Here is a 27,374-nt window from a genome sequence, read left to right as displayed (position 1 = left end):
TAATAGTTGCAGATATTCTGCTTCAAAACGGGAGAAGATGGAAGGAAAAGTGGTCATCAACCCAAATCAACTTTGAAATCCAGTTGCACAAACTCCATCAAGTTTCCAGGCCTGTGCATGATCCTTTGCGATTCTCAGCTCCACCTTCTGGGCTCACATCTCAGTCCTCTAACTCATCTTTCCTTTCTTATAAAAAGTTGCATCTGTGTGCAGCTGAGTAGTTTCACTAGCAAGTTTCCGCCAGTAGAATTCTGAGGGTCCAACAGCCTTCCTTCACTTCATCCTGTCTCTGTCCCTTTCTGCCCAAGCTGGCAGTGTTTTTGCTAATATAAACTTCTCCATAACTTTGTGAGACTCCTGTCTATGTCACAAGGGTTTATCCCATTAGACAAGAAGCTCCCCCACAAATCCTCCCTAGATAATCCCTCCTCTACTTTTGGCTACTGCTCAAAGGGCTGAGGGGGATCCATGAGTCCCACCCTTAATCTCTTCAAAAGCCTTTTGTATAACTTAATACTCTGACCTTCCAAACTTTGTGAGGTCTTAGAATGGTTGTACAGTCATACCCTCAGAAGTTTTGTTTGGTTTTCTCTAGAGTATGCTTTCCTGACAGCAATTTGTTTTACCTTTTGCCATCTTGGTAGACTGAGATTTTCCCAAATCATCAAATCCTGGATTCTATTGTTTAATAATTCTTCTCTCAGTGTACCTCTCTCCTTATGCATTTTATTATGAGTAGCAAGGAAAAGCCAGGTCACACCTTAAACATTTGCTTGGAAATCTCAGCCATAGAGTCAACTTCATGACATAGCGTCTCTGCTTTCCAGATAACTGCAGGACGCAATTCTGCTAAGCTTTCTGATACTATTGAAGATGTTTCCAATTTCCATGAACATGCTCTTCATTCCTTTCTGAGCCCTCACCGGCAGGCTTTAACAACTATATTCCTACGCCCTATTTAAGGCAATCTGGGCTTTTTCTATCATGCTCCTCAAAAGTCTTCCAACTTAAGCCAGTGCCTGGTTCCAAAGCCACTTGCACATTTCTAGGTATTTGTTACAGCAACACTCCATTTCTACGTACCGAAATCTGCATTCACTTTCTATTTATAAAAAACTGTCAGACATCACAGTGGCTTAAAATGGCACCCATATATTATTTCACAGTTGTATAGGTTAGAGCCTGGGTTGGTTTTGACTAGTGTCAAAGTGAAGTAGAGACATAAGTCAAAACCAACCCAGGCTCCAACCTATAAAACTGTGAGGTAATACATGGATGCCATTTTAAGCCACGATGATGTCTGTGACAATTTTTTATCAGGCTGAAATCAAGGTGTTGGCCTTGATTATCCAAACTGGGTCAGGAGGCTGGTAGAATTCAGTTTCATGTGGCTGTGGCACTGAGCTCCCTGCTTTCTTGCTGGCTGCCAACTGGAGACTCTCAGCCTCCAGAGACCACCTGCATCCCTGGCTCACGGCCTTTTTCTCCATCTTGAAATCTAACAACAGTGGGTTGAGTCCCTCCTACACCTTCCATTTCTGTGATTTCTCCTTCTGCTTCATCTTTCTGGCTGATACTTCTGTATTCCGTGATTATATTGGGTGGACCTAGATAATCCAGGATAATCTCCCTATTTTAAGATCAGCTGATTAGCCGTCTTAATTCCATGTGCAAAGTCCTTTGAGCCATGTAATGTACAATATTCACGGGCATATCAAGAAAGAAGATCATAGGGGCTAAAATCTTGGCTATGACACAGATGTTAATATCCTTCTCATTTCACTGAAGGCTTGGGTTTGTTATCCTCAGTGAAACCTCTTCGGATATTTCATATATTTGTTGTTTTCTAACATTTCAAGAAGATATGTCTACACGTGGTTTCTTCATAGCTTCTGCTGGTCCCTTTCAATCTGACCATGGTTTTCTTCCACTCTGGAGAAATTCCTTCTAGCATTGCTTTGATAATCAATTCCTTTCCCCACTTCCACCTTCATACCCTTTTTGTTTTGTTTTATCCAAAAAGCTCTTATGGGGTTGTCCTGGCCCTTCCACATAATGTTTCACTCTCTTGTCACCTTCAGTTTTCAAGTGTCTCCAAGAGGCAGAAGTCTCCTCAGGGTGAGTGAATGGAGATGAAATGGATGAATCGCAGCTCCCCTCCTAACACCCCCAAAAGTCATTACTAAGGCTTCCTCACATCCACCCAGGGAGCTCATTCAATGTCTAGAAAGTCGATCCCTGGATTTTGTGGGCAGACAGCACACTGCATAGATAGGAATGGGGATGATCTGTTGGCTCAGATGTCTGCTCAGAGCCTTTAATCCATCAGAGAATTTCTGGTCTTTTTGTTCTGCTTTCTCTGTGTCCCCAAAACAACCCATGATCATCAAAGGGTCCTCTTGGAAGAACAGTTTCCACATCTGCTGTGGTCTTTTTGCAGAACCTGCTCTGAAGGCTCTCACAGGTATGGTTGCATTCTAGAGTCCTGCATTTGCCTTTTCTCTTCTGTACGTTGTTTATTTAAAATTTTTTTTAAAATTATTTTTGGCTGTGTTGGGTCTTTGTTGCTGTGCGGGCTTTCTCTAGTTGTGGCGAGCAGGGGCTACTCTTCCTCGTGGGGCTTCTCACTGTGGTGGCTTCTCTTTTGTGAAGCATGGGATCTAGGCGTGCGGGCTTCAGTAGTTGTGGCACGTGGGCTTCAGTAGTTGTGGCACGAGGGCTCAGTAGTTGTGGCTCGCGGGCTCTAGAGCGCAGGCTCAGTAGTTGTCGCACATGGGCTTAGCTGCTCCACGGCTTGTGGGGTCTTCCTGGACCAGGGCTCAAACCCATGTCCCCTGCATTGGCAGGCAGATTCTTAACCAGGGCACCACCAGGGAAGTCCTCTGTATATTTTTAAAAACAGTTTCCGTTTTCACTGTGTCCCATTTTCTAGGTTCTATAGCTTCTATGAATGTATCCCATTTTGTAGTTTGTACTTCAATTTCAATAAGAGTTAAAAGACAGGTGGGAAATAAAAGCCTGTTTCAGCTTGCCACCTTGAACCAGAAGTCACACTCGCACTTAAATGCAATGGTTTACTCATCACCAGGACCATTTTTTGCCATCATGTAAATCCTGAGAGTTGCAAAATATAGTTTTTGAAATTAGCATTTCACCTTTAATAGCCCTTCATTTTATATTTGCGGCAATAGTGGTTTCACATGCATATAACCTGGGATTTATTTAGAAATAACTTACAAAAAATATAAAATTAGCACTAGTATCCAAATTGTATCCACTTTTTTAAAGGTAAAAATAACATAAGTGACCTGTAGAGATTTTGTTAATTTTCTAGGATTATTTTATCATTGGGCTGGTAAAACAATATAAAATGAGAAGTCAGTCTCAGAAGTCTAGAAACTAATTTCAAAATCATATGACCATCTGCAGAAAGAATGACTTAGGAGCATCTATATATTTATAATTTTTATAGTATCTTTTTTAAGCAAGGGGAAATTTTAAGTAATTAAGGTATACATTTGAAATAGATTCGTTTTTTTTTTTTTTTGAAAGGAGTGGTGGCAAATGTATCAGGTCCATATGATGAATTTTCAGTCTAACATCACACTGAAATCTAACTACTCCATCCTTCCTCTAAACACCTAGCATTCTGCTTATCTCCCAGAGAACAAAAAGTATTTGTTTAATGAGGGGAAGGAACCAAGGGATCATGAAGTAATACTCTGAGTTGTAAAAGACTGTCTTAATGCGTTGAATATATTAGCACATGGATATAACCCAATAGTAAAATATAAGTACACATATCAGGAAGAAAAGTGATACAGACTCTCAAGAACGGGTCACACAAGTACCTGCCTATGTAAAGGTCATTCAGAATAGAAAGCTAAGTGCACATTCGATAGAATAGAGATTGTTTTAAAAATGGAAAAACATATGTAATGAAATTAAAATCAAAGGCCCACATTAAAATGGCAAAGAAGTTCTACAAAGAATTCACTCATTTCTTAAGACCATAAGCTAAATTGAGGGATAAATTAGGCATTCAAAATGTCTAGAAGCTAAGCAGATAATTTCCTCAACGATGGGTCCTAAATTTTTCTAGGATTGAACTAAAAGAACAGAGACTGTCTTCTGCAGAGAGAATACAGCCTCAACAGAACTAATAAATGATGTTAAATATCACATTTTCATTGTTATCTCTCCTAAAATGGTTACAGTGATATTTTTAGTTATGAAAAATTTATTCTAAGAAAATAGGAAAGAAAAAAAGTTCATGGGTGAAGTAAATATTTTCTCACCAAATATACCATTTAATTTTCCACCTCATTCCTGATGATGCCTTTTAGGGTGTCCTTGATGTAGACTTTATAGGATGGCGTGGAGGAAAACCATATCAGTTCCCAGAGGAGTGTAGCTGTTAGCATCCGTACAAACCATCAGAACATTGTAGGACTCAAGGCAGGGGGTGCTGGTGGGACAGAAAGACTCATGTTCCTCTTCCTATTCTGATAAGTTCCCAAGTATCAGGGACTTGTACCAAGTGCAACTAGTAAAAGTCACCTGAGGAAGGAATAAGAATCTTGACTCCTCTTCCATTCCTGTGATCCAGCCATGGTTGCTAAGTGCTTTCATTTTTCCACTTGGGTTCCTCTCATAGATGGGAAGAGTGTTTATGGGATTTCATGAGATGAATTTCAAGGATTCACAGAAATGCGTTTAAGTGTGTCATATGAATCTACATTACAGGAGGATGTGAAAAACTGGATCTCTCATGGATGTTTCCGTGACTTCATGCTGAGTGCTAGCTAGTTCAGCATTGTTACCCAAGAGGAAAATTTCATGGTCCTTGTTAAGAACATTACCTATTATGTTCTATTTCTATTTATTTGTGTTATTTTTCTCTGTGAAGTGACATAGTGATGATCACATACTGTAAATCAGTGTCATGTTTTAGTAGATAACCCAGTCTTTTTTTAATTTGGCAATCTTTAGTAACTATGACTCTGCAAAGGAAATATCCTTAAAAACAGGAAACTACGAAAATAAGTCTGTGGCTGCAGAATCTCAAACCATGACTTGTAATTGAAGAGACAGTTTTGCTAACGCTTTGATCCATCCATGAATGTATTTAGAGTACAAACAACATTTCCTGCTTTTCTTTCTAAAAAGAAAAACAGACTTTCTGTGTAATCACAGAATACATACAAAGCTATCTCAATGTCTGTGCCCTGCCTACACAGACACATGTTAATGGCTTCAAGGCATGAAAACACCTCATAAATAGACCCAGACTCCAAAAATATGCTTTTTTAAAATGAGTTAGGGGAAAATTATTTTCCTAATTTGATCACCAGTTTTGAAACATTAAATGTGAACAAAAGTAGCTGTGATTTTCATCAAAATATTTTTACTCAAAGATAATGCCAAAACTTAAGTTGGTAGTACATGGACTCTAAGGGAAAGCCAATATTCTAGAATAATTTATAGACAAGAAAACTGTCTCAGTATGTTAGAGTTGACATTAAACTTAACAAAAAGAATAATAACTAGAATGATTAACTGTCTTTATTTGTCAGATGTGAATTGACAAATAAGTTTAAAGTAAAAGAGATATAATTATTCTTTTTTGGAGTGGGGGAAATAATAGGATTTAACACTCACTTATGACTCTTATTTGAGAGACATAGAACACCTGTTCTTTTATAATAACAAAAGCATATATTCGTTCAATAGTTTTGATATCTACTGGTTTTCTGCTGATTACATTCTTTAAATATATAGAGAAGGACACATACATATATAGTAAAATGAGAAAATATTAAGATGAGAAAAGATTAGACAGAGAAACTGAGAAAATATGAAGAATAACAAAAATGAGGTTTTGAAGTATGTATCTCTCAGAGGCAAGACAGCACAAATGAACATTCTAAGAAGCCAGGCTCCTTGGGCCCCTTGTTTCCTATAAGAAAACAAAGATGCAAGAAAAGGAAAATGTGCACAGGTGATGACAAAAAGAAATAAATAAATAAATAAATAAATAAAGAAAGAAAGAAAGAAAGAAAAAGAAAGAAAGAAAGGAAAGAAGGAAGGAAGGAAGGAAGAAAGGGAGAGAGAAATAAAGAAAGAAAAAAAGATTATATATTAAATTAAGAATTAGACATTAGGAGGTGATATAAAAGAGAAAAAAGACCAATGTAAAAAAGTTCAAATACTAGTATTTAGTGACTTGAAACAATAAGGATGTGTAATATTTTGCTTATAACATTGAGAAATACTCATTATAATATGTATGTCCACAAAGGAATGAGAAATGAGAAGTATAATACACCTCTGGCAAGAATCTATGTCGTTAAAACTTTCTGAGTTTTTGGCAATAAATATCAAAAGCCTAAAGTTTTGCATGCGCTTTTACCTGCCAAGTCCAATTCAATGAGTTTAGGGAAATGAATCAGAAGTGTATGGAAATACTGCAGCACAATGGATGGACCCAGAGGTTATCATACTAAGTGAAATAAGTCAGAAAGAGAAAGACAAATACCATATGATAGCATTTATATGTGAAATCTAAACTATGACACAAATGAACCTATCTATGAAACAAAACCAGACTCACAGAGATCAGACTTGCGGTTGCCAAGCGGGAGGGGGGGAGGGAGGGATGGAGTGGGAGTTTGGGATGAGCAGATGCAAACAATTATATATAAGATGGATAAACAACAAGGTCCTACATGTCATACAGGGAACTGTATCCAATATCCTGTGATAAACCATAATGGAAAAGAAAATGAAAAAAAATGTATAACTGAGTCACTTTGCTGTACAGCAGAAATTAAACATAACATTATAAATAACTCTACTTCAATAAAAATTTTTTTAAATGTATGGAAATAAGTATGCATATATGTTCTTAGTAGTATTTTTTTTTTACATAGCAAAAAACTGAACATGAAAAAAGTCCGGTAGTTAGTAAAACACTCAAGTAATTTACATCATAATCATATACTGTATTATCATGCAAACATGAAATTATGCTATAGAAGCGTATTTAATCATTCAAACCACTATTCACGGTATAAAATGTTGTTTTCCTATTGGTGGTAGATGATGGATTTTCTTATTATCTTCTTTTTGCTGATGGACACTTACTAAATGTTTTGTTTTTTTTTTCTTTTTGGGTCTTAGTTGAGGCACGCAGGATCTTTCGTCGTGGCACGGGCTCTTTACTGTGGCGTGTGGGCTTCTCTCTATTTGTGGTGTGCGGACTCCAGGGCACGTGGGCTCAGTAGTTGTGGTGCGCGGCCTTAGTTGCCCCAAGGCATGTGGGATCTTAGTTCCCCGACCAGGGATCCAACCCACATCCCCTGTACTGGCAGGCGGATTCTTTACCACTGGACCACCAGGGAAGTCCTGACACTTACTGAATGTTTTTAAATAATTAAGCATGCATTTTCTAGTATAAATATAATAACAGATATTACTTTGCAGAAATGTTGTTGTGAGTTTTTAAGATATTTGATGAAAATGCTTAGACTTTCAAAGAGACGCCATCTTTTCTCGAATCTACTGGCGCTACAGGAACAGTAAACCCAGTGTTTCTGATGAGGCTCTACCGGCTCTCCCTGGGCTCTTACCAGAGGAGGCTGGCTGGGAAAGGCACGCAGGCTTCCTTGGTCTCTTTGGTGAGGGGGCATCTATGCGGTGGGCAGCTGTTGTTTAGTTCAGGGAACATCCGTGACCCCTCTGGGAACAGCACCCAGATTTTATTTTGGGGAAAAGGCTTCCTGCACTCCAGGGATGTGGTGCAGGCAAGGCTGGGCCAGACCCTCCCACATGCAGGAGGCCTGGGACTTGCCTTATTGACCTGGATGTTCCATCTCCCTGGCTGCAGGGATTATTCAAGTGTGGACACGTGACTTAAGCCACACTAGTGGACTCCAAGGCGGGACTTCTGCAAAAATTATGGCAATGAGGTGATCTCTTCCTGCTGCGGTTCCCAAACTGAGAGGTTATAAATCTGTAGCTGCTGGTGAAATCAACTAACAAAGAGAAAAACAGAGCTCAGAGGTGGGGTCAGGGAGCCAAAGCTTGACTTGGAGCTTTGATAGAGCTCGAGAGAGTTATTCTCTGCATGGAATCTCTCCTGCATCTCTATGCTTCAGTATATCTCTTTATGTCAGCATATTTCTACCACTTATCTATCTATCTATCTATCTAATGAACAATATATTTCCTGTTGTTTATTTCTGGACCATGAATTCCGTCTTTGCTTCAGTCAGTTCCAGTAGGATTTCTGCACTTGCAGGACACCTTACCAACACACATACTCTCCTCATGGAGACACTGTGAAGCTTTAATGAGATGGTGGATCTTAGGTGCTTGGCTGAATGTCTTGTGTCGACTAAGTGCTCAAAATTAGTAGACAGTAATAATGCTGGGAGTGGTTATAACAGTGGCAGTGACATACATACATGGTAAGGTAGCCTGGAAGCTAGGGATGAAATCTTCATCATGGATCTTACCCTTGTTTGGGAAATCATCTGCTTAAACCTGGGAAAACATAGTTTCTCTGTATTCCCTTGCACATCTGTAAATCTGTGATAATTACACTCTCTATACTTACATCTCAGAGAAGTTATGGAGATAAGTGAATGGTTCCCTTCCTCTTCGATATTTTGTTAATACATTACAGGCAACACCTCTAGCCTAGTATTTATTCAATTTGTTTACTTCCACAGATACACTTGTGTTCCTCGGGTGATGAACCACATCTATTAATCCTCTTTCTATCACCAGCATCTAGCCCAATAGCTGGTACATGATAGATGCAGGAGGGCAAAATGATGCCCCCCCAGTAGATGTTACATCCTAATCCCCAGAACCTATGAATATCTTGTAACGTGGCTAAAAGGAATTGAGGATGCAGATGGAATCAAGGTTGCTAATCAGCTGACAAAATAGGAAGTTTACCAAGCGAGACTAATCTAATCACACGAGATCTTAAAAGGGGAGAGAGGTTGAGTCCAGCGGGTAAGAGAGATGTGACATGTGAATTACTTGCTTCTCCACTGCTGACTTTGAACTTGGAGCAGTAGAACCACAAGCCAAGGAATGTGGGTGGCTTCAAGAAGCTGGGCACTCTCCTTGGTGGACAGCCAGCAAGGGAACAGGGACCTTGGTCCTACAATAGCAAGGAGCTGAATTCTGCCAACAGTCTGAATGATCGGGGACCAGGTCTTCTCCTAGAGGTTCCAGGAGAAACTTTGATTTCAGCCCGGTGAACTTCTGACCTACAGAACTGTGAGATAACATATTTGTGCTGTTTTGAGCCACTAAGTTTGTGGCAATTTGTTAAGGCAGCAATAGAAAACTGATGCAATGAGTCTTGCGCAAATTTATGTTGAATGAGTAAAAATGCAAGAGAAAATACTCAGGGCGGAACAGAACGCACTTCTTAGGAAGTAAAATGTGGAGGAGAAGGCTTCCCTGGTGGCGCAGTGGTTGAGAGTCCGCCTGCTGATGCAGGGGACATGGGCTCGTGCCCCGGTCCAGGAAGATCCTGCATGCCGCGGAGCGGCTGGGCCCGTGAGCCATGGCCACTGAGCTTGCGTGTCCGGAGCCTGTGCTCTGCAACGGGAGAGGCCACAACAGTGAGAGGCCCGCGTACCGCAACCAAAAAAAAAAAAATGTGGAGGAGAGAATATAATTTCATATACATCTACCACATTTCTCCTCAGACATTTCTCTCTAGCATAGCAAGCACTTTACAATAAAAGTAGGAAGAGCTAATGACCCTCTGGAGTCAAGCTTGTGATGAGAAGGTCACGACTGAGAGAAGCTTGGCTACTCCAGTTACAAAATAAATTCTGGTGAAAAGGGAGAAAACAGAAGAGCAGTGAACTGTGCCAAGTCAGGGAGCCAGATGCCTTGGCTTCTACTGATGGCTTCAGTGTGAACTCGGGGAAGAGACTTGGTTTCTCTATTCTTCAGTTTTCTTTTCTGCTGGATTTAACCACTGAGCTATCATGTGGGACGAATATGACTGATGAAAGCCCATGCCTGCTTCCTCACTTGTGCAGACTTTTCTAGGTGATCACTGAATCCAGTAACGGTCCCGACCTCAATCCTCTTTACAGTCCAGACCCAACCGTGCATGGAGCCAATGGGAAACCCACCCTCAAGAGCTGGACAACAGCTCACGTCCTTTCAGCTCTAAACCTCGTGACTTTACATATGGAGTTTCCCTAATTATATGTTCATGTTTGCTTCTTTTGTGCTAATTGATGGAGCTCATGATTTCTAATACACTCCATGCTTTTCCTGATGCTCTATGCATTTAAATTTTATCTCTTTGTGGAAAGAATAATAGAAGCGAACAGGGATATAAACATTTCTTCTTGTAAGGATTGAGATTTGGAATTTGAAAGCTGTCCACAAATCTCATAAAACTGTTATATAAAATTATGAGTCTGCATTTCCTTCTGACACTACAAGAGTAGGCTGGAAATGATGAGAACAAACACATCTCCAAATGGAAGACCATTTATCTAGAGATAGAAAGTTCATTTAGCTAGGTTCTCCCCCCCAATTTTCATTAGGATTTATTTTTTAGAGCAGTTTTAGGTTTACAGCAATGTTGAGCACAAAGCACAGAGAGATTAGATTTTCCAAAAGAAAACTTCACTAACTGCAATTCCGTGACATGAAAAGTTTGCAGATTCAGGTTTAAAATCTTCTAATCATGAAGCCATGAAAGGGTGGATACAGTACACACAAGAGCTTTGCAAAGTGAATGTGGTTCTAAATTCCTTCAAAAGGAGATTCGTGAAATTCATGAAAATCATTTTATTTTACAGTTAAAACCGATCCGTACTGGTTAATACTCTTTTTCATCATTACTCTCTCTCTGCATAATTATTATCCTCTAACTCCTCTTGGCTGAGTTCTCTCTTTGCCTTTATAATTCCTTTTTATTGCTTCCTCTCCTCTAATCCTCTAGAACTTTTGAAGTACGCAAAATCTGTCTTCATAGAAGGGTTAGACATTATTCTCTTCTTGAACAAACAATACTGAATGTATCTGTTCTATTCCAAAATTGCCAGGCAGAGCTCAGAGCCGCCCTAACAAAGTTCCACAGTCTGGGCAGCTTAAAAACAGTACTTTATGGTCTCACAGTTTTGGAGGACGACAGTCTGAGGTCAGAGTGTTGGCAGGGGTGTAGGTGATGGTATTCCCCCTGTGTTTCAACCCATTGTGTTCCCTGTCGGTGTGTTTGTGGGTACGAATGTCCCCTTGTTATAAGTACACTTCTGTGAGATGAATTGAGATGTTAGAGCCCTAACCTCCTGCACCTCAATGTGATTGTATTTGGAGATGGGACCTTTAAAGAGATGACTGAGTTAAAATGAGGTCTTTAGAGTGAGCCCTAATTCAATGAGATTCCTTATGAAAAGAGTAAATTTGGACACCCAGGATGACCCCTGGGTGCACAGACAAAGGGAAGACCTTGTGAAGACACAGTAAGAAGGTGGCCCAAGGAGAGAGGCCTTTGGAGAAACGAAACCTGCCAACACCTTGACCTTGGACTTCTGGCTTGCAGGACTGTGGGATAATACATTTCTGTTGTTTAAACCACCCTGTCTGTGGCACCTTGTTACATGGCAGCCCTAGCAGATGAACATACCCACTGGGCAGGCAGCACTGGATTAGGGCCCATCCTGATGTCCTCGCTTTAGCCTGATTACCTCCATAAAAGACCCTATTTTCATATAAGGTCACATTCTGAGATATTGCAGGTTAGGACTTGAATTGGGGGGCAGGGGGCAAGTTAACCTTGACGCTCACTTAAAATGTAAATTCCATAAGTGAGGTGTCACTTCGTTCATCAGGCTTAAAGTCCTAGCATCCCAGGTGAGTAAGCAACGTGCATGATGAGGTCCGGACAGCATTCAACCTGAGTCTTTATCTTGCCTGTGACAGAAGGATGGAACGTGAGGGACAAAATGGCTTTCAAAGGAAACACTGATATTCTCTCTGACTCCAACAGGGGGACGTGTTGTTAAAGTGCATCTACCTGTCAGCCCCCTCTCTGGAATCGTCAGACTATCGCCGGCAGACAGAGGCAGGCAGGAGGCAGCTGGTGGCCCTGCAGGGTACAACCTTCACCTCCTGGCTTCCTTGGGCTTCTCCCCACCTTGGATGGTCCCTTCTTCTTCATAACAGGGCCCATCACAGATTGCTCCCCATTAATTAATTCATTCGAAATTTGTTTATTGAGCACAGACTGTGTCAAACACCTTTCTGGGCACCGGGCATACAGCCATAAACAACATACATGTTCAGATAAATCTCCCAAAGCAGGAAGAGAATGCTTCAGGATATGAAAATTATTTCCAGAGAAAATTTAAGAAATTATTTTGAACAATGACTGCATCACGGATATAAAAACGGACCTCCTACATCTTACTCATTTGAAGAAAACTTCAGGTTGAACCCAAAGAGTAAACATTATAATGATCTGATGCATTAGAAATTATGACTAACGATAACCATCTCATCTGGTAAAGTCAAGCCGAACCACCAAAAAGACAAGATTTCAAAATGGAGACAAATTGGTTCACTTTCCATTTTTAAAATGTATCGAATGCATTATTTCCTTATGGGACTCAAACCTACTGAACACAAAGCAGAAGGTAGATTCACAATTATTTAGGCAAACATTTTAGAGACCTTGGTTCCTTGTCTTTACCCTTCATAGTAATATATCTGTAGGTTTGCATGTGTGCAGTCTAAAAAACTTGCTCACTAATCTGACTGAAAAAGCCAGCCATCTAAGCACAAAATCTTCCAGAGAACAGAGCCAGACAGTTCTCCTTTCCTTAAGCAGAAAGAATGGCCCAGGTAGAAAATATATGTGATGTTTATTTTTAATATAATATGTGATGTTGTAAAATCAGGATGTGTGTGTTGAACTACTGGAAACGGCATTGCACACACCACAAGCTGTGTCCCCACCTTCTCTTTTCTTACAGAGGGACCTTCTCCAGCTGGACAGCAGAAACGAGACATTTGCTTACAGGTTAATTTCAGGACTGACTGAATGGCCACTTTCCGTTCCACCAGCGAAACAGACACTGGACTAATAGCCAGGAAAGGTGGGTCTATCCTGGTTTCTGCAATAATAGGTTTCAGGGGGTCAGCTCTCTTTAATCCTGTATAAAAGCAACATCAGACTAGATGACGTGTATAATTCAGGCTTGTTTTCAAATTGACTGAATCTATAATCACGTGAGATCACTGCAATGTCCAAAGCAGTTCAGTACCCAGAACAGATACAGGGTGGGGATACACACTTCACAGAGAGGCTTGATTGCAGAGATGTTTAACTGCAGATGAAGTTAGTAAACGCCTTCACTGAATAAGGTTTCGCCTGTTCTAGGAGATTCCTCTTTGCGCAGAGTTACCACTCCTAAACCGAATTCCAGAGCTGAAATTCTTCCTCTATCTTACTACTTTGCTGCCATGTCAGTCATAAACAGCTCTGAGTCTTGTCAGTCACGAAGCTTTCTGGGGATGCTGTGAATCTCTGTAGAACGATGTGTATTTCACCCTCCTCCTTGCTCTAGGGAAGCTCTCTAAACGTTTTCTTTCAACCTCCATCTGAGTACAGACCAACCAACTCATTGCCCAGGATGCCCTGCCCTGGTCCTGTCGGAGCAGCATTCAATAGTTCTGGCTTCAGTAAAGGATAGTCGTCCATCCTAGGGAGTTCAGAGGTCAAGACATACCGGCCAGGCCAGCAAGTTACGCTGCTGCTACGGATTACCAGGCAATTGTGAGATGATGTCACTAGGATCCTCTCCAGGTGGCACCAAGGAGGACCGCTTTCTGCTCAATGCACCTGCGGTGCTCACGTGCCTGGGGACAGGCCAGGAAGTGGCTGCAGGCTCCGCCCTTCCTGGCTCCAGAAGCAGCAAGCTTGGGGCTCCCTGCCATAGAGACTGGACACACCTTGGGGCTGATTCAACTCCACGCCATGCAAAAGCTCCAGGCACGGTTTCCTCAACTCTCCCTGGTCTAATCCCTTTCATTTCTCCTCTTAGATCAGGTAAGGTAGAGAGAGAAAATGCAGAAGTACAACGTGGACTATGTTAGAACTTCTCCAAGGTTTGTCTAGGTGTGCAGGCTTGGGAGGGTATGGTCAATTTTATCAGCACACCTGGAGGTAGATGAGTTTATCACCAGTCCTTCCTGGCTCGCCAGCGAGGGTCATCCAGGGGGACCTGGAGCGAGATGCCAGCCTCCACTAACACAGACAAGGATGAACTCTGCATTGTCTGGAGCTGGGGTGCTTTGCCCTCATTTTGGACCAAGGGGTGCCCATCTGACTCAGATTCTGCCTGGACCAAGGGGCGTCCACCTGACTCAGACTCTGCCCTCAACATCCAGGAGGGCTGCGTGTGCTGGAGACCCAGACCCATCAGCCATTTGTAGAGATGAGGAAACGGAAACCCAGTGGGTACGACGTTCCAAAATTCATAGCTATGGGCAGAATCCACCAACCTAATTTCTACTCCGGGGCTCTTTCCCTGCATTAGTCCCCTCACTCAAGGCAAACTTGAACTGTTGGGGAAGCACATGGAGGTGGACGTCAGGGAAGATGACTTTAAGTATGAGGACCTGAACTCAGGTCTAACTCTATGAATTTAATAAGCCTCCAAAAGTGCAGTGTTTTAATGGAAAACGATGTCCCAAACACATGAAGTTACTACATGCTACTTAATTTTTAAAAAATAACTTATTTTCATATTTATTATTTATTCTGATCATACTATCTTCCTTCACATTTCTCTTTTGGTCTAAATTTATATATATACATATATATTTATATAAAGATTTTGGATCTACATATTTTGTAGATTTATATATATATTATATATATATATATAAAGACTTTGTATGACATCACATGGTGCTATAGCTAGCTGGTATTTCATTATTCCTTTTTCAGAAAAACCCTTGAGTTTTAGAAAATAATCAAACATATTCACACACTGGAGAAGGTACGGGGATTAAAGATATCATAGACGTCCAAATTAAAATTTATAGAGAGCAGGTTTTTCTACTGAAATACTAATTTGGTGAGAAAATCTTTTACATAATCTTTCTAAAAATCTTCATCAACTCCCCAGATGTGTGAGATACAATTTAGGGAATGTTTTTTCACAGTTGTCAACTCTATCCTGTGAATGACATGCAACATTAAAAAATGCCTTTCGGACTCGATCAATAGGCATATCCAAGTATTTTCCCCCATCTTTTTCTCTCAGAGGATTATTATAATGACTTCCTTGCCTGCGGGAAATAAACCGCTTTAGATCCCCTGCAGACGCAGAGCAGAGCCACCAGGGGGCGCCCGTCCTCCATCACTTCATAATCAGACCTGTCACCCTAAGGAGCAACAACAGCCCGCCGTGTTTTCCCAGGAGGCGGAAATATAACCTCATGCTTGTCACAGCTAAAAAATGAAATGCAGAATTTACACAGAATTCTCAAAATGTTTTATCTCCATTGTCAGTAACCCCCAGCAGATCTACTTTTACTTTATTTTTTCTTTCCATAATTCACCTATGAAAAATACAGCAGCAAATCAGGTAGGGTCTGTCTTATCCATCAATCAAGTGGCAATTTTCCTAATGCGTGTTACCATAGCACCCGCAGCCTGAGACGCTCTGCTACTTCTGTGTTGTTAGTGTTGGCTCACCATTCCAGGTAAGCAATCCAGGATTTCTCTAGGGGATTCTAGAAGAATGCGAGGGAGTGTGCAGGGGGGAAACCCGCGTAATTATCACCATGATGGGTTGACAGCACAGAACCCACAAAGGACTCCACCCCCTCACTCTGAAGATGAAGAAACAGTTCCTAAAATAGCAGAGTATTGTGTGAACTCAGCTTGAGAACAGAAGCCACCTTGAAAAGTTCTAACTCAATAAAGCCTGACATCCAATGATGGGCTTCACCCTGACAGCACCTTGGAATTTCTCCCTAATTAATTTCTCAAACGCCCCTTCAGCAACGCCTCAGTTTTATCCTCTAACAGAAAAACCAAGAGAGATCTCAGGCAAAGTGTCTTTCCTTCATCACCTAAAACAGAAGCAGAACTTAACAATAGGAGGAGGCTCTTCTCTCTAGTTTTGTGGTTAGAACATCTGTCCTTCACCTTCAGCAACAGCCTCAGTCAAAGACATTGTACAGCCACGGACATGCATTCTCAGATATTTCATTTTTTAAAAATAAGCTACTGGCTTGCTAAGGATCATAGCAGCAGATGACCAAAATATAGACATGTAAAACACTCCTATGTAGGACATGGGTAAGTAATATAAGCCTCATAAAGAAATGATGCAATAAGGTTGCATCTAATAACTTACCAAAATTTTAAGTAACTCCTGATTATTTAAAGGAATTTTGTCTGTTCTGAACCCTCTAACTGGTTCCCTGATCCCAAGGACTGAGATGTACTTTTTTGGATGGATGACAGGAATTCTAAGCATCAATATATATCTAATAAAAGCCTAGATGACAGGAAGAACTGGAGTCCTGTAATCCCAGTCTCTAAAAGATTGGATGATGCAGAGGACGCTAGGAAAAAAAGCCATAATCACACCACTGGTTTGTCACCATGGAGAAGCACCTTGAACAAAATTGACCCTCACTTGGACAGCATCTGCCAGCGAGCCTTTTGCAGTCACGTGCTCACTGAGTACTTTTTTGAGATTGATTTTTAGAGGGAATCTCTTTCCTTCTGGAAGCTTCTGAATTGGATATATTACCATTGGTAGGGAGACCATTATTAAAGGAATTTGAAGGAAACTCCGTCTATTCCTTCAACTCTTGATGATAAGTGATTATATTTTTCAGCATATAGAATGGCAATAAAACCATTTATTAATTTTTTTAAAAAGAGGAACTACTGGAGGCAAGATGAAGACCAACCTACTTGGTGAATTCCTTTTAGTGAAATTGGGTTTAGTGATTGTCATTTACTCATTTCACTGAGGGGGGAGTCCAGCAGATGTGCTGTTCTGTGTGAGCTGAAACGTGGCAGTGAGCCTGCTTCCCAGTGGGCCTCAGGTCATGTGCAGCCAACTGAGGAACTAGGAAAAATACTCCCATTTCTCGACTAGACTTAGTCTCATTCTGAGTACAGAAGATGCTTCATTCAAAATGCGTAAAAGGTGCGTGAGATGACTCAATATTTACTCCAAGTATACCTGAAAGGTGAGTTCTTTGGATCTTCATGTCTATCTGTAAGAGGTGAACCTTCAAAGATTGTGTGACAATGTTTGGGAACAAATGTTTTATATGTAAAAGTCTTACTTGTTTCCCTACAAATGTGAGGCCACTGGGCTCCTGGGCAGGGTTTCACCAGTGGCCCTGGGAGCTCACTTCTTCCCAGAAGGAGATGTTCTGGGGGCCCTGGTGACTGGGGCCCTCATCAGTAGTGACATGGCAGCAAGTGATTCCCACCTGCAGAAATCTCTCCTGTTCAAGTCCAGCAGCAAAACTCAAGGGACCTCTGTGACCCGCGGTGGATAAAGGATGGCTGCTAATGATCAAGACACAGAATTCTTCCAGGAAGCCTGGGTCACAGCTTAGAAAAGAGGATCAATCTGAAAATTAGTACCATTTTTTTGTCAAAAATTTTCACAGCACTCAGAGACCAAATGCCTTCATAATTTATTCTGCACATTTTTGAGAAGTAAGAAAAAGAACATAGGCCCAGCTGACAGTGGGGAAAGAAGAGTCAGATTCCCAAATATTCAGTGATGAGATTCTCCCAGAAAGCTTCTAATTTTGGTGGCATTTTCCCCTAGACCCGACAAATGACAAATCTCTCTTTTCCTGTTTGTTTTCCTTAATGATGTAGATGAAAAAATCTGACTTTGAAAGACTCAAAAACAATTAAAAATATAAGATAGACTTTCTGCACATGTGCAAAAAGAGATTAGTTTCCATGTTTAGCTTTCTGATGGCCTTGAAAGTGTATAGGGAAGGCGATGAACATTCAAACCTGTATTTCAGATTCAAACATACAGATAAGGGACCAGGAAGCAGGAGGAGATAAAGACAGACGCCTCTCCCTTCATCTGAGGTTCTTTTCTGCTCTGAGAATCTAGTGAAGCTGTTGACCTTCTCTAGGAAAAAAGCTACATGCATGAGAATGAACAAGAATACAACCTTTACATAAAATTCCAGAAGTTTCTCAGAAGTCCTAAAATCACGGACACCTCATTGGCCCTTAAGTCAAGAGATGAAGACCTTATCTTGATGACCATTTATTGAAGTTTTGTGTGGAAGACAAATAAATGAATAGGCTGTGACTGGTGAATGTTGGCTCAGATTCAAAGGAAGAAGGTGTTAATGTCTTCCTTCCTTCCTTCCTTTTTTCTCTCTCTTCTCTGTCTCTCTGTCTTCCCAGTAGAGAGGAACCATATGAAAAACGATCTCAGCATCAAATCAGTGGAATAACAAAAATAATTGGTAAATCACTTTACATTCCACAAATCGCTTCCTTATGTACAATGGCTATTGCCTATGGGTGACGTATCTCGTGCAGCTTCTCTATCTGTATTCCTCACTGCAGACATGCCTGAGGGGGAATGCTATCACTAATGTACTAATGAGAAGATGGTGGCTCGGAGAGAATGCATTAATAGAAATAGGAGGAAAGCCCCTGTCTCTTAACCTTCATCCAGATATTCTTCGCATAAGTTTGGGCAGCATAAAAGTCATCCAGTGTGTAGGCAGGCTTTTAGGGGAGAGCTTTGCTGCACAGTCTCTTGATAGCACATCACTTAGAACAGTATAGGTTATGGAGAGGCATGGAAATAAGTGTTCTAGAAAGAATTTGATAAATTCTCATGTTGAGCATCTCAATATGTCACTCTGCTTAGAAGGGTCTCACAAAGTTTATTATAGGAAGAGGGGTTTTCATGTTTCCTCGTACATATGATGGTGTCTTATCCTGAAAACTTGAAAACTAAACATGCTACAACTCAAGCCATCCAGTTACAAGGACACGTAGCACATTTTTACTGAGAGAGTGTGGAGCAACAACTCTGATGATCACATTTCTGCAGCAAAGTGGATTGTTCTCACTTGTCTACTCAGCATTTATTTTTAAAAAGCAATCTACTCTTATCCTTTGCATCTTATTCTATGTCTAAATTGTGTAACACTTATAAATACCCAGAAATTGAATGCTGCTATTGGTGTTTTGCCCAGTTTGAGTCATTTGGTGAAAGAGGTAAACAATTTAACTGGACTCTAATACCCATACACACACACGAGTAACTTAAATGGGCATTTCTTTATACTCTCGATACTTATTTAAGATAAAGTAACATAACGCTTCTCAGAAAATAGATTTGGGACCTAAACTTGTTACCAATCTGAAGAAGAAACATAATTTTACCGCCTTATCACGTCATCTGTTCTTAGGTTAATACAAAGATAAGGCAGGTAGAACCCAACCGACTCTAAGGCAAATTTAAGCAAATCCAAATATTGCTGACATTTTTCCATTTTATCCTTTTACAAACTTAATGATGGTGGTCATAGGTAGATGACACATCACGTGGCATCTCCAAAGCAGTTTCGGGGTCCTTTCAGGGCTTCTGTGAAGGAAAGCATGGAATAGTCCCAGCCGAATCTTGAGGGTTACGTAGGTGGAAGGAAACCCCCAGACAAACAAACACCACATAAGAAGCAGATCCACCACGAGAGGCTGGGTGCCAACACCTGCCCTGCACTGTACCTGTACAGATGAAACTGGAGAGTCCCCCGTAGACGACTTCATCATTGTCGGGCAATATGAACGGACACCTCGTCTGAACCTCCAAACAGTATTGCTTGCAAGGAATTGTCTTTCTGCAGTTCAGCTGTGCGACTTCAAAATACTGGGAACACAGCCAGGCTTTGTAGACAATCTGAAAAAAGAGAAGAATCAAAAATAGGGCGGGATGACAACAGTTCTGACTAATAAAGGACATGCTGTACTGCGAGAAGTATGCTAGGGTTTCAGGCAGATCGTAAGAAAACTCACACTTGGAGAAAGCGTATTCACACAAGGCCAGCGGCAAGTGATGTCTTGGCAACAGAGCAAAACATTTTTGGATTGAGCCCTTAAGACAATGCAAAAGGTAATGTAGCGTTTGAGGGGATGTAACTCATGTGCAAAACAGTGGAGTTAAGCAGGGCCTGAAGCTTTTAAAATCCAATGATACACAAGAAAGGAAATAACTGTGGATACACCGTGGTTATTTACTGCAGGGTGCGAGGTGAGCCCTGCAGACACCGGCTATTCCCCTCAAGGGCACTAGATGGCGCTGAGTCCCCTACAAAGATGCCCCCGCGGGCTGTGCAGAGGCGGCTGGTTAGAGCTTGAACTCCAGGGCACAGAACAAGCAGGGGCGGGCATTTAAATTGATGACTCACATCAAATGCATTAAATATCTCATCGTCCGAAAGCCGGGAAACACCCAACCTAAATCAGACACTTTATGTCGTGGTGTGGTGAGGACAAGGAGGAAGGAAACCACATCAGAGCCGCAACTTGGACCTTTAGATACTGTGATCCGCATCAATATTCCATAAGTATTTGCTTAATTTAATAAAATGTGAAAGGACTATGACTTCACCTAGCTCTTTGTTTTTGATAGGTATTTAGGAAAGTAGATATTGAAAAAATGCCTTTTTCTAATATGAGGGAACAAGTTGAAACTAGGCCCAAATAAAACAATGGCAAAGTATCCACCATACAGATGGCTGTGACTCAGGTATTTCCCAGACCCTTGGCTCTGATGTCTTCTGTTTACCTGTTTCTAAGGTTAATACTAGCCTGTCGCCTATGTTCTCCCTGGAAAAGTGGACGGTGTACCGTTAAAGGTACACTAAGAGATCATAAATACCTGACAATAATAGCAAGAGTAATAGCGAGTATTTATCAATTTCACACTCTGTTCTAAGCAAGTTACATACATTTTTCCCCATGTAATTCTTAGCACACGCATAGAAGGTAACTATTGGTCACACTTTGCACACGGATAATAATTAGCAATGGAAGTAAGTGGATAACCTAGAATTCAAGCAGAATCTAGATAACTCTTGCCAATATACTGTGAGGAGGATGCTTGTGTCAGGAAAGGGAGAGAAATAAACAGCTCTGAGACACTTTCCAATGGCGCCCTTTTATTTTTGAGGGAGGGGGGTTGAGAAAGTTAGATGTTTTTGGTGGCACAAAACCAAAGAAACAAGATGATTAACTTTTAAAAGCCCTAAAGGATTTTCAGAGAAAAGCACATGATGACAAATGAATACACTTGTCTTCTTTCATAAGAGCTCTGTAGTATAAGGAAGACCAGAAATCTTTTTTATAATGGCTTAGCCTTCTCCTATGGAGAGACATACTAAGTCATCGCTTTTCTAGGTGTCACTGAATAGTATAAATGATTCTCTGATGCTAAACAATAATTTTGGGAAGGAACAAAAATAGGTTTAAGGTGTCTGATGCCAAATGACTGGTTCCACTACGTTTACCCCCATCTCTCCTGGGGGGCTTGTACTTTCCTCTCTCTGTGGAAGTTACGTCTGCCGGGTAACTACGCTCGTGACGGACGTATCACCCCCATCTCTCCTGGGGGGCTTGTACTTTCCTCTCTCTGTGGAAGTTACGTCTGCCGGGTAACTACGCTCGTGACGGACGTATCACCCCCATCTCTCCTGGGGGGCTTGTACTTTCCTCTCTCTGTGGAAGTTACGTCTGCCGGGTAACTACGCTCGTGACGGACGTCTCACCCCAGCCCTACTCAGCTCCTACCCCTTGGAAATCACTGCTGACACTACAACACATTGCTTGACATCTGCCCATCCTACAGTCAATAGAAAAAACTCTCAAGCCACCGTCTAGAAAAGGAACAGACTAGACTATTAAAATGGCCTAAAAAAGAATGACATTTTTACTTAATAGCTGGGTAACAATTTTCTCTTTTTCTCCCAGAGCTTTTTCTCATTTCTTATTTTTCCCCCTGAAACCCTTGAGATGGGTTTGGGAAACATTTTACAAATAAAGAACCTGAGTTAGAGAGAGATTATAGTAGCAAATGGACAGAATTCAGGCCGGCACTTCCTTCACTGGGCCCTGGGGTAGCTGGACCTCTTCTGAGAGGAAGCGGAAAGTGATGACAACATGACAAAAGGTGTGTCTCTGGAGTCCTCGAGGGGAGGGGTGGCAGTTCAGGGTGGAAAGGTCTTAGGGATCCTCTAGCTAAGCCTCTCGTTTTAAAGTGAGAACTGGGGCCTAGGAAGATCACAGCTGATGGCAACCTCAAACCCCTGCCTTCTTGGATGTTGTTTTAATAACACAGCACATTCCTGGGAAGGCATCAACAGATTCATTCTAACGTACCTTTTTTTCTTTTTTACAAGTCACTTCACCCCAGATCTGCACTTTCCAAACCTCCCCTTGAAATTCTGCGCAGTGGCTGTAATAATCACACCCCATCCCCGGGCTGATTTCTGGGTCTTCTCTGCACCAACATCACTTTACAAATCCCCTCGGTTTTGCGGGCCTAACTGAAGGTGTGAGGACAGGAGGGGAGATCCCAGGGAGCTGTGGTCTACTGAACTCATTTCCAGATTCCCGATGAAGACTAGTTTTTTTATTTTTAAAGATAATTCTCAGTTTTCAGGAAAGTTCTGGTTGTAATGGCACAAGTATGGTTGAGAGGAAAATCCCAGGAGACAGACTGAGCGAGGGGTCTCTATTCCATGATGATGGGAAGTGATGTTAAGCTACGGGACTCTAGGATGGGGATGCTTTATGTAGCTAGAAATATTGTTCATTACGGGTTATACCCAGTGCCCTGAATAATCATGTTGTTCAGGCTCCTCCTTACAAGTGACGTCATCATGCACCAGTGTGATGTCAGCACGCACCGGGTCTCATGACCATGGCTCACCTCCCATAGAGCCTTTCACAAAATGCCCCAGATTCGTATTTTTCCCATAGGGGCTTGGATTCTCATTTCTTTTAAGTATACTTGCCGCCCTCCCCCAAAATCTATATTCACGTTTTAGAGCAAGGGAACCAATTTATATTGCAAATATATGTTAGCTGGCTGAAAAAATATGTCGGTGATAATTTTTTATTATTAAGAAAAATGTCAGGTATGGACCATGGTCGTCATCTTCAAATTAGAAGCTCGTTTTCCCTTTTCCCCCAAGAATTACTAAGGGCTTACTCTTCTTACATGTATACCACGTGTTGATGCGTTTTCTGAGGCCATTCCCTGGCAGCTCTAACACGTGAGTGGCGTGTGTGTCTGGAGCGTGCGGGGCTGAAATCGCTGGTTACGTAAGCAGCAGTCTGCGGTGGCGACCGCCTCGGGCTAGTGCACTTTGATGCACAAGGCATGTTGTTACAGTTGTGAGTGGGGCAGGAGGTTGAAAGAAATGTTCATTTGCGTATATCTGAGCGTCTTTCCTTAGCTCTGTGTCAGTGTCTGGTTAAAGCACACGTGGCACCCATAAAATGGACATACTGCCATATTTTAAGAGGGAAGCAAGAAAACAATCCCTGCTTGAGGATGCGCCAGGTCATCTGAGGAAGAATATTCAGAGATGGACAGTGTAAGGAGACAGGCTCCTTGATCCGCCAAAGACTTACAATGTCAGCACACCTTGTCCTGTGGGGCTGCATCTTGGCTCCATTTCCTGTGTCGTATGCAAATGCCTTCCTGTTTTCTCTTGGTGACCCACTTCGTGGGTCCTGTTAGAACACTTGGTCTAATCCCCTGAACTTCAGAACGGCCCTCGCTTCCTGGCACCGCCCTATGTTTTTAGGTCCACCCAATCCATTCTCACCACCACCCTAGGCTCAGTCCCTTCAGGAGAGGGAATCCATCTGAAAAAGGCAGGGCCAGCCCGGCTCCACCTGCTCGTCGCATGCGATACCTGGAGGCCCACAGACATGTGATGGCAACGATGACAAAAAGCAAATCAACTCTTGAAGATTTTCTGAATAGAGGATGCTATCTTCCAATGATGATCTCGGAAACGAAGGAAACCAGGAAAGAATTTGTCAGTGTGTCTCCTGCACTGTCCGGGGCACACAGGAAGCCAGCTTCTTCTTTCCCCTCTTCCTCATTAACACAGTAAGTCCCCACATACAAATGAGTTGCATCCCGAGAGCGCGTTCGTTAAGTCCAATTTGTTCATAAGTCCAATGACGTTAGCTTAGGTACCCAACTAACACAATCGGCCATATAGTACTGTGTTGTAATAGGTTTATAATAATTTTCACACAAGTAATACATAAAAAACAAACAAAAAATAAAGAAAACGTTTTAAATCTTACAGTACAGTACCTCAAAAAGTACAGTAGTACCAGCTACATCACCACTGCTTTTAGGCTTCCTTCCAGACATCCTGGGCTTGAAATAAAGATACTGTACTACTGTATTCTATACTGTACTGTGCTAAAGTACACAAAAGCACAACCACTTGTAGAGGATGCAGACACGTGACAATGTATGACACGTGAACTAACTTATGTGATTGGACATGCGAATACACGTTCCCATCAAGTCTGCAACTTGAAGGCTTGTGTGTAGGGGACTTACTGTATACCTCCTGCATTGTCTGAGTTAATGACATCCTTGTTTCATCTTCTTTCTCCTCCTCATCTCGCTATGGTTTTGTGTCAGCCTGAACTACTGCACAGAAACTTGTTCTCTCTAAGCAACCTGGTCTCTGTGGTGATAAACCCAGCTGCTAAAATCAGCTATTTTCTTATTTGACTTCTTGGCAGCAATGAGCGCTGCTGATGAAACTCTCTCTTGAAACGCTGGCCCCCGTGATTACGAGAATCCATTTATCCTGGGCTTCCTCCTATTCTGCCAGCCACTACTTCATTGGTTGTTTTGTTGTGATTGTTGTTTGTTTCCTCTGCCACTCCCCAAAATGTTGGTGTCACTCAGGCTTCTGTTCTAAACTTTCTTCTGCACAGTCTTTCGTGGCAATCATCCACTCTGATGATTCAACTTGGTCTTTAAAACAGTGACGCCTAAATCGTTATTTCCAGGGCACCCCTCTTTCTCTCTCTCTCTCACCTGATCTGTCTATAAACTGTGTCCTACATGCTTCTGTTTCCACGCTCTTTAGCATCTCAGCCTCTGCAAGTCCAGAGTGGAATTCAGCATCTTCTCTTCAGGAGAAGCAAGATGAGAGAAATCTGGGAGTCACCCCCAATGTCCCCTTCTGCTCTCTCCCCAACCACTTTATCCCCAGGTGCTACGAGCCTACGTCCTAAATATCAAGGCTCCAAATATCTTGATTTCTGTTGACGCTATTATCCCAGCCATTCCCATCGCTCACCTAGACAACGCGTCCACAGATGGGTCTCTGTGCCTTCAGTCCTGATCTCCTCCTCCATGCTGGTCTGTACCGGGCAGTTAGGGTAACCTTTGTGGGACTGAATTGATTCTGTCACCACTTCACTTTACGTCATCCAGGGCCTCTCCACAGCACTCAGGGAAAAGTTCAAACTCCTTAAAGGACACTGAGCTTTGTGACCTCACCCTGCTGAGCGCTCCAGCCTCTGACCCTCCACCCCCATCCTCAGTCTGTGCGCTGTGGCTGTGGAAGGTGACATGCAGCATTCCTAAACGGGCCTCGTCCTCAGCAGCCCTGCACCCCTGCTTCCGCTTCGCCTCGCTCACACAGCCCTCAGCCTGAGGGGTTCCTACCCGTCCTGTGTGACCTCATCTGTAAACCACCTGCCCCTGATCTGTAAACCCACCCCCGAAAGCCTCTGGAATGTTCGCTTCCTATGGACTCACACTGAAGGCGACACTCTTTGCTTGTCTGCTTCCCTTTCTAGGCTCCTGTAAAGGGGCCTTGTGCACTTTTGTATTCCTGGTGCTCTGGGTGTACCTGGGAGAAATGGACTGTCCATGGAACTGTCCTTGGAAATTCACACCATGGGCTTCAGATGCACAGCTATGTCGGGTGATTTGGTTCATGTGAGCGAGTCCACCTGGCTCTGAGATCCTGCACAGAGCAGACTCCAACCATGAACCCTGACGTGCTTCCAAGACATTAAATCCTATGGACTCCTTTTGAGGTATCAGCAAACTCCCTTATCGGAGGACAAATAAATCCTATAGAAAGAAACTTTTAAAAGCCCACTTCATGATTGAACCTCTCTTTCCAAGCAGACACCGTGCTTTAGGTGCTGAGACACAACATGGACTAGGGTTCCAAGCAGAGAAGGATTTCCACACAAAGAGAAGGTTCAATGGGTGGGACTCAGAGGAGGCCCACAGAGCTGCCAAGGGTGGAATTTTCTCTGGCCTTGTCGTCGGAAATGGACAAGCTGCTTTGGCTGGGATCATGGCAAAAAGTTTCTGGAGGACAGATTACACTACCGCATCCCTTTCCAAAACAGTTCTATTGTACTTCCAAAAATGAATATTCCTAGTGATAGAAATAGGTGAATTAAAAGCTCATGTTAGGGAACAAGCTGTCAGGAAGTGTGCGCGTGGGGCTCGGGGAAGAAGGAGGGTCGGCAAGGGCCCGATGGGGAGTGGTGGAGGCCAGCAGCAGAGGCAGCGTGAGGCCAGGAATTATTTCGCAAAACATCTGATCATGGAGTTGCTGAATATCTCACCAGTGCCCTCCTCTTTTTCCAGCTGGAAAAACCAAGAGAGTATTTAATATCTATATTGGAACGGCTGAGAATTGCCAAAATATGAGGCATGACTTTCCCTTCCGTTATGGATAACTGTAACACTCAGCTGTCTTTGAGGTGATGGGCTCCTTGAATGAGAGCACCATATCATTTACACAGTACAAAGAAGCCCTCAAAACCCTGGGTCTGTGCACCGCAGATAAAGCTTTAAAGATGATGGGCATGGAATAACTTTGGAAAAATTCAGGTGTGAAGTGAACAAGAGGACTCAGGAAATATGGTCAGCATTTTAATAACACTGTAAGTCCAAGATAATAAATGATTCTATTTAAAAAAAAGAAAGGAAGGAAGTTCTTTCATGGAAACCACTTCTGTGTGTCGACGATGGGTGGACATAATGTTGTTTTCTCAACAGCCTTTTCTAGAATTGGGAAAGACAGGGATAAATGACAGTTTCCTTGTAGACTATCAGCCAAACAATACCTTGGAAACGCAGCAGTATTATATATCACACGGTCCTCTAGATACACTATGTATTTAACGTGGTCTGTGTTAACTATCATCAAAGTGCCCATGATCCTATTAGAGTTGATAGTTTTCAAAAGGCAGTGAGGAAGCACTTCGA

At 42.1% G+C, this 27,374-nt stretch overlaps 1 protein-coding gene across 1 annotated transcript in view; it reads right to left on the bottom strand.

The window, feature by feature from the left end:
- The window catches only part of NALF1 (NALCN channel auxiliary factor 1), a gene marked incomplete at both ends in the record, with an annotated part of 589,883 nt that overhangs the window by 10,657 nt on the left and 551,852 nt on the right, over positions 1 to 27,374 (bottom strand). The window contains one exon of the mRNA XM_079721789.1: positions 19,817 to 19,988. Coding sequence (XP_079577915.1) covers positions 19,817 to 19,988 — 172 coding nt within the window. The remainder of the gene's footprint in view (positions 1 to 19,816; positions 19,989 to 27,374) is intronic.

The sequence above is a fragment of the Hyperoodon ampullatus genome, assembly GCF_949752795.1.
Source record: "Hyperoodon ampullatus genome assembly, chromosome: 16".
In the NCBI taxonomy this organism is placed as follows: domain Eukaryota; kingdom Metazoa; phylum Chordata; class Mammalia; order Artiodactyla; family Ziphiidae; genus Hyperoodon; species Hyperoodon ampullatus.
The sequence above is the reverse complement of the archived record's forward strand: the minus strand, read 5'-3'. Positions and strand labels throughout refer to the sequence as shown.